General features: G+C 39.6%; 2 protein-coding genes across 2 annotated transcripts in view; one reads left to right on the top strand and one right to left on the bottom strand.

The window, feature by feature from the left end:
- The first annotated feature begins 1509 nt into the window (after positions 1 to 1509).
- Positions 1510 to 4901, top strand: LOC107571646 (homeobox protein Nkx-6.2-like). Its single transcript, XM_016257980.1, has 3 exons — positions 1510 to 3255; positions 3337 to 3509; positions 3847 to 4901. The coding sequence occupies exons 1-3, from the start codon at positions 2784 to 2786 to the stop codon at positions 4102 to 4104; spliced, it is 903 nt and encodes a 300-aa protein (XP_016113466.1). The 5' UTR covers positions 1510 to 2783; the 3' UTR covers positions 4105 to 4901.
- Positions 4902 to 6946: 2045 nt separating this feature from the next.
- The window catches only part of inpp5a (inositol polyphosphate-5-phosphatase A), a 143227-nt gene continuing 142472 nt past the window's right edge, over positions 6947 to 7701 (bottom strand). The window contains exons 13-14 of the mRNA XM_016257979.1: positions 7427 to 7511; positions 6947 to 7289 (exon numbers count right to left, since the gene is read on the bottom strand). Coding sequence (XP_016113465.1) covers positions 7431 to 7511 — 81 coding nt within the window. The 3' untranslated portion in view covers positions 6947 to 7289; positions 7427 to 7430. The remainder of the gene's footprint in view (positions 7290 to 7426; positions 7512 to 7701) is intronic.

Here is a 7701-nt window from a genome sequence, read left to right as displayed (position 1 = left end):
AGTAACTCTTCATCAGGTGATAATACAGTGCTACTTCAATATATAGCAGGAGCTGGAGAGAGGATGGCAGTGCTGTTTCAAGAAGGCTTTTCTAACTTAATCTGTGATTGAATTAAAGCTCTCCATAGCACAAGCTCAAGGAATATTCACAAGCTGATATTGATATGATCTGGTTCTTATATATTCACGTTGATGCATTTGGCAGATGCTTTCATTCAAAGCGACTTGCATTGCATTCAAGGTTTACATCGTTTTTAATCAATGCATGGAGCTGAAAGAGTAGAAGTCATGGGAATGCATGCTCTGATAACATGCACAGCTGGGATGAACTTTGGCCTTTTTTCTTAGCTTTACTACGTACTTACATTTTATTCCCAAAGATTGGCTTTGTGTCACTGAGTCAGAGCTGATATTGTGCATCAGATTTGTCTTCTACAACATTAGAGAGATCAGGCCCATTCTATTGGAACATGCTTCACAATATGTTCCATTTATATTGATTTTATTTATTTTTTACTTTGTACAATGTGTTAAATGTTCACACGTGTTATAGACAACAAATGACGTTTTTCATCAAATGTGACGTGCATTTATTTTCTTCAACTGAAATATATATTTCATATATTTTAAAAAATAGACCCAAAAAAAGACAATATGTGGGTAAATAACATTCACATAAATATATTTTGAAACAATTTAGCAAATAATTTTTACTAATTATTTTGCAACAAAAAAAAAAAAATATATATATATACATTTTATTTATTTATTATTAATTTGTTATTTTATTCTAAAATATAAATGCACAGCAAATGCAGCAAATAAAATTTAGACATTTAAAATTAAAAAATGCAGCATATGTAATGCTTCATTGTGATTTTAAAGGAATGATGTGTATTTAAGAAGATGGATTTCATAATTTTATCTGTTTATACTATTTTCATGGTCGGGACAAAATGAGAAGACAGAATTGAGTGCTATAAAGATCTAGAGGCTATAAGGAAGCCTCACTGGACAGAAATATGGAGAACCAGAGACAAAGAGAAAGACCTGACAGATCACAGACTTTATTCATATAAGATATAAGAATTATTTAAGGCAGCATAATCAGATTATAGTTGGGCAGTACCATGAAATCAGTGCAGTATAGTGTGACACGACGTACAGTAATATGTTTGCGATATACTGAAGAGCCAGTGGATCTTCTGTAATCGAGGAACGCTCCTTGTGTTATTATTATTATTATTTATTTTGTGAGGTGCAGTTCTCGGTCTGACCGCAAGATGCCGCTGTTTCCCTGCAAATGAATGCAGGGGTTTGTTGGTTATAAAACGACCATAAAATGCTCTACCAAAACACACTGTCCAAAAACACTGCGATAGCTGCTTATTATCTTTAGTTTATGTTTCAATGCAGACTACAAATGTGGGAAAACAAATGTGCAACTACAACAGTACCAGAACATCTAGTATCGGGTCAAAGCATTTTTAATAAAATACACAAGTAGGATTTAGATGAGGGTTTATTGTTTATTTCTCAACTTCATCTGATAGCCTACTGATATTACAGTTTATGCGGTCAAAATATTAGTTTGCATTGGTTTCACAGACATCCTAAAGACTCATAACTCCTCAAATACAGTAATGTGGCAACAACAACTCGAAAAACATGATGTAATTATAGCCCAGAAGAGCCTGGTTGAGATTTGCATCACAGTCCAGCTGACTTACAACGACGTTAGAATTAAGATGAACTAAAATAAAATTACCCAACTGAAATATGAGGTCTGGTCAGTGTGATATCAATAAATTCCTTTCCTAGATATAAAGATATTAAACTGGTGAAGTGTGTAAAGGTCTAAATAATGCTGAAGCCTTTGCAATGATGATCTCTCGAGTCCACAGAGGAGAGAAAACACCGAGCACGAGACATTAAACATGCATGCTACATGCAGACTCATTATAGCTCATGATAATTGCATATGATGTCGTCAGACCAGGAGAAATGTCTCAGATGTTATCAGCTGCTGCTGACTGAATTCAATAAGCGTATGCTGCCGAGTGCATTTAATACACAGTCAAATATTACATTATTTTTTTTTCCCAACCATGCAATTCATATTTTATTATGCCAGTTATTTCAGATGATAAAGCAACTTTTTTGGTTTTTGTTATAAGCGATTAAATGTCTAGTTCGACTCACAGATTTTCAATAATAATACAGTACTCCTTTAGGTTGTAATAGAGAATATAAAACACACTGCGCGTAGCCTATACACATAATTATGCTTGCAATTATGAGTTTAATGTGCACGTGTTAATAACCGAAGCGCGCATTTTAATTGTAACTGTGTCTCGTTTTTAAAAAAAGAGTTACATTTGTGTTCTAATGTAAGCGGCTTCAGTGAGCGCTATTAGTACTTACTCCGCGCGCGTTATAAAGTTAACGCGTCGTTTGTGTTAAACGTGGATGGTTTCTACAGCGCGACGCGTTGTTAATGTCGCGCTTGATGGAATGCGGCGTTGTCCCATGCAAATCCGCCGCCTCGCGTCCTCCAATCAGAGCGCGGCGGCACTTAGCGTCTTCCAATGGGAGACAGGCGCTCGCGCGGTTATCTGCGCTGGAGGCCACTGAGCGGAGGACGGCGCTTCAGATGCGGGCGGTCGCGGCACTCAAAGCGGGCGTGAGATCTGCCGACGGCCGGCATCCGGATCTGCTTCGGGACGCTGTGAAACTCTTTCGCATGGGAGACATTCGCAGACTCTGACCTCCAGCTGCAGTGGATGAGAGGTCGAGCTGTGCGCGCTGTTGTAGTTGTTACGCGGAGCATCCTGAGCGCACCAATGATAGCGGTCGGGCAGATGGAGAGTAACCGGCAGAGTGCGTTCGTCCTGGGCAGCACTCCTCTGGCTGCGCTGCACAACATGACCGAGATGAAGAACTCTTTATTCCCGTACGCCCTGCAGAGCCCCGCGGGCTTCAAGGCTCCTTCCTTCTGCAACCTGAGCTCTCAGATCCCGCTGGGGACCCCGCATGGAATAAGCGATATCTTGGGGAGACCCATCACCGCCGCGGGACAGCTGCTCTCGGGCTTTCCTCGGATCAACGGCTTGACATCAGCCGGGATGTACTTCAACCCCGCGGCGGTGTCTCGGTACCCCAAACCGCTGACGGAGTTGCCCGGGAGGGCGCCTATATTCTGGCCGGGGATGATGCAGGCTGCGCCCTGGAGAGACCCGCGGGTTCCCTGTCCGGGTGAGTTTTTTAACACTTGTTGGTCATAGCTGAACGTCTCGTTCTGAGTTTATGTGGCTGACCTCGTCTTGTTTTCTCCAGCCCAGGCACATCTGATGCTGGACAAGGATGGGAAGAAGAAGCACTCCAGACCAACTTTTTCCGGACAGCAGATCTTCGCGCTGGAGAAAACCTTCGAGCAGACCAAATATCTGGCCGGACCGGAGCGAGCTCGGCTCGCATACTCTCTGGGAATGACCGAGAGCCAAGTCAAGGTAAGCAGAGGCGGGGTTTATTAATAAAAACTTTATTTTCTCAATGCAGAGCCACTGTCGGTTAAATGTGAAATTAAAAAGCAAAACTGTTGGTGCATTAATTTATAATGTTAAATGAATAAGATTTGTGTTGCGCTGCATTGCACAGCGTCTAGTATATTCGCACACTGTCTGGTCAACATGCTTTTATTATTTGAATCAGTTGAGTTCATGCACCTTTTGCTCGGTTTCAATATTTCAGTGAAGTTGCATGCAACTATTGCATCTCTTTTAAATAATAATAATTGATCACTGATGGTACGGACAGTGTGCTGAAGGGCCTTTCTTTCTGTCTCAGGTTTGGTTTCAGAACAGAAGAACCAAATGGCGCAAGAGGCACGCGGCTGAGATGGCCACGGCTAAGAAGAAGCACGACTCCGAGACGGAGAGGATGAAGGAGAGCTCGGAGAACGAGGAGGAGGAGGAGGAGGATGAATACAACAAACCTCTGGACCCGAACTCCGACGACGAGAAAATCACGAGACTGTTAACAAAGCACAAGACGAGCAACCTGTCCCTCATCAGCCCGTGCAGCAACAGCTCGGACACTTTGTGATGATGCTGAGACTCTTCATCATCTTCTTCTTCATCATCCTCTGCTTCAGATTCTTCTGGAGAACCGAGGCAGAATTAAGCAGGGTATAAACTCACTTCTTTGCTTTGAACGCGGTTGTACAGGTAGAAGTGGACGTGAGATGTATATATATTTTTTACTGAGTAAATTATGTTATTAAAGCATCATCATCATCAGACGAATAACGCCTATTCCGCCTGAAAGCTTCTCTTCTTTATTCTGGGAACAGGTGCACACGTGTATAAAGAAGTGCTGTAAATGATCTGAACAGAATTAGTTTGAATGAATGTACGGAAAATACACAGAGATGGATGAAGAGAATATGACCGCTTCCGCGAGGACACTTTGTATCATCAATAAATTATTTAACAAGCCGATGTCTGAAATATGTCCTGGTCGTTTTTTTAAATGTCATGTTTATTGGTTGTTTTGTGGCGCATATATTTTGAGATGTGCAGTTATTTGCACGCTAGCAAATGCATATTATGTTCTAGGCATCCGTGCATTAATAGCATATAGTAATGCTATTAAAATCTCACAGAGGAGCACGTGGTTTGCATATGTCCACACATGCGAGCATAACACAATTTATGGTATTAATTAAAACTGCGCCAAAATTAAAAAAATCTTTTGAAGATACCCCCGAACATTTATTTTACCCCCAGCACATTTCTGGCTTTAGTACACGTTTCATCTCAGTTTTTAGTGTTCATTTAAAATATCTGCTATTATTTTAATCTCCACTCTGGCATTTATCAGTTTTTAAGTCTTCGCCAACTCCAAAATCAGACCATTTTTCAATCTTAAAAAAACGCCATTATTTGATGTTAAAAAAGTTAATCATTTTATTTTAGTGACACAGTATTTGAGCTATGTTTTTTTCAGTCGATCAGATCGTATTTTAAGCTGTTGTATGGTCGTGTTACAATGTACCCACCTACGGGGCATGTTGTCACATTTCACTCCCATTGTTTTGAGGGTAAATAAAGAAAAACGTATACACTGTGATTATGAAACAAGGCGACATATTTGTACAAGACAAGTGTGAAATTACTGTGGATAAAAAATGATACTATGAAGCCTCATGTGGAACTGAGAAAGTCCAAAAGTGTTACATTGTGCCGCGCTCTCCATTAATAATTAGAGATGACACGCGCTCGTTTAAAGAGGGCCAACACATGCCGATGCAGCCGAATAAGAGGAACCTTTACTCTCTTTACAGACGAGGAGGTGTTAGCTGTAACTGATGAAGATAATCAGCAAGAGCTCTTTAAACAAGCATTTATAGATTCGTGTATACTTGTATTTCTCACGCCAAACGAGACGTTTTTAGATCCAACTTTTCCACTATTAGAATTAACATATGAGCGCATCGAAAACACCTTTTTTTTTGTGATATGCAGTTTTATATATAGAAATATACTTGCATGCAAAATTAAGACATAATCCTGAGCTTTCTGTTTGTGTGCATTTCCACTTTTATGTTATTTCCATAACAAATGATAATGATATCATGATGTATTCAGTTCTATAATGATTTTTATAAATAGTTTGATCAAATGAACACACAACATCAAATATAGTTAGACGTTCCCTAAATAACTATATATTTCTATGTGTGTGTGTGTGTGTGTATATACACTCTAAAAAATGCTGGGTTGTTTCAACCCAACTTCGGGTCAAATATGGACTAACTCAACTGTTGGGTTACATTTTTACATTAAATTCTTAACTATTTTCCCCCCCAATGATGGCAAATGCATGTAACTGTCAAAGGCTTGTTTAGTGGATCTCATGGTGCGACTGATGACAAAGAGGCACTGCTTCATTCATTCATTCATTGAGTTCTAATGCTTTTATTGCTTTTGGAGGTCTAGCCATCCACGAGGTCTAATCGCTATCTGCGTAAAGAAAAGAGTGAGTCCCATCACCTGAGCTGCTGGGAAAAACAGGGTTAACAAGCAGTTCTTCAAAGCAAATCACTGCCAAAGCCACACAAAATCATTCAGAAATAAAGACTGTAGTGTAGATCGTTGGGAAAAACGCACTGTTACTCAGCACTAAAACAGATATGGCGTAAAGACATTTCTCCTGGTCCTGGAGTGTTTTTGCACAACGCCATCCTAACTCAAACTCTACATTTGACTGAGTTCAATAGTTGGCACCACGACACAATAATATAATAAGAAATCATACAAAAACAGCTATTTAAGATAACCCAGGCCTATTTAAAATATCACATTCAACCATAACATTATTACACAGAAATAAGTTAGAATAAGAACAGCACTGTAAGAACCGAGCTGAAACTATCTTATATACGTGCATGGTTTATGGCACTGCTTAAAAGATTTTAAAAAATTAAATTGGCTAAATATATATATATATATATATTGGCTGGAATGGCATTTTCTGCTTATGATGATGTGGATTTAGTCGTTTCTTTATAGCTATTCAAACATTACACCCAAAGCAGCCGTTCGTATCAATATGTCAGCATATAATAGTTTTGGTACGCATTATAAATTATCTCTTTAAAAAGTACAGTATATAAAATGAGACTCGGCGGTTGTATGCGGCACGGCAAATCAAGAAAAAACCACGATAAACAAGAGTCAAGAGAGGAAGAAAATCATACAAATGCTTGAACAGAATATAGCTATCTGTTCTAACAGAGAGAAAGACTAGAAATCTCCAAACAGCAGTAGAATCAGCACACTGCTATCATCATGTACAAATAAACCTAACCAGAGAAATACAACAACTGGCTTTGCATTGCACTTTTTAAAATATCTTACATACTGTATAGAAGTAGCTCGTAATATTACGTCTAAATACATCCGCAAGGATGCTTTTCTGATGTTCTGTTAGAGTTTGGGAAACGAGACTGAGAGACGTCAGAAGAACATTTGATTTAGTGGAAGTGTGTGTGTGTGTGTGTGTGTGTGAGTGTCCATGATCTGGACTCGTGAAGCATTCATGAACTCAGTGTGTCGTTTCTATGGACCTGATTGCATGCACCGGACAAATGCGACTGGTCAGTCCTGCTGAAAAGTCTTTACAGGGTCCTCTGTTTGCGTGTGTGTGTGTGTGTCCATCCACCCGTGTCGGAGCTTCTCACAGGGACACTTTTCATGAAATCTTCTCCACCCTTTGCAACCATTTTCCTGGTCCACACACACACACACACACACACACACACACACACAGAGAGAGAGAGATACTGAGAATCAGACATGGTTTCTGCACATCATAATAAAGTCATAATGATAAGAATAAAATAATAGTAAAAGAAAATATTTACCACATCACTGCACGACACAACACTTGTGCTTATTTGCATGAGGTTTACCTGCCCCTGTGTTTAACCGAAAGTACAAGTAGACCGGCTGCAGAGAATACAACAAACAGCAGAATTCAGACCGAGACTTGATCAGGAACAAACTTCAGCTCATTCTTTAGTTAAGATGAGCTGTTCTGAACATAGACATTCATTTAATAGTTTACTCACTCACTAAGTCACACACACACACACACACACACACACACACACAAACTCTCACACACACACACACACAC

This window comes from Sinocyclocheilus grahami, unplaced genomic scaffold (genome assembly GCF_001515645.1).
Source record: "Sinocyclocheilus grahami isolate Dianchi unplaced genomic scaffold, SAMN03320097.WGS_v1.1 scaffold1625.1, whole genome shotgun sequence".
Taxonomy (NCBI): Eukaryota; Metazoa; Chordata; class Actinopteri; order Cypriniformes; family Cyprinidae; genus Sinocyclocheilus; species Sinocyclocheilus grahami.
The sequence above is the reverse complement of the archived record's forward strand: the minus strand, read 5'-3'. Positions and strand labels throughout refer to the sequence as shown.

What these genes read in the sequence shown, in the direction of transcription:
- LOC107571646 (XM_016257980.1), top strand. Translation starts at nt 2,784, where the DNA reads ATGAGAGGTCGAGCTGTGCGCGCTGTTGTAGTTGTTACGCGGAGCATC. An exon ending in CCCGCGGGTTCCCTGTCCGG is followed by an intron (nt 3,256 to 3,336) that starts GTGAGTTTTTTA and finishes TGTTTTCTCCAG; the next exon opens with CCCAGGCACATCTGATGCTG. An exon ending in TGACCGAGAGCCAAGTCAAG is followed by an intron (nt 3,510 to 3,846) that starts GTAAGCAGAGGC and finishes TTTCTGTCTCAG; the next exon opens with GTTTGGTTTCAGAACAGAAG.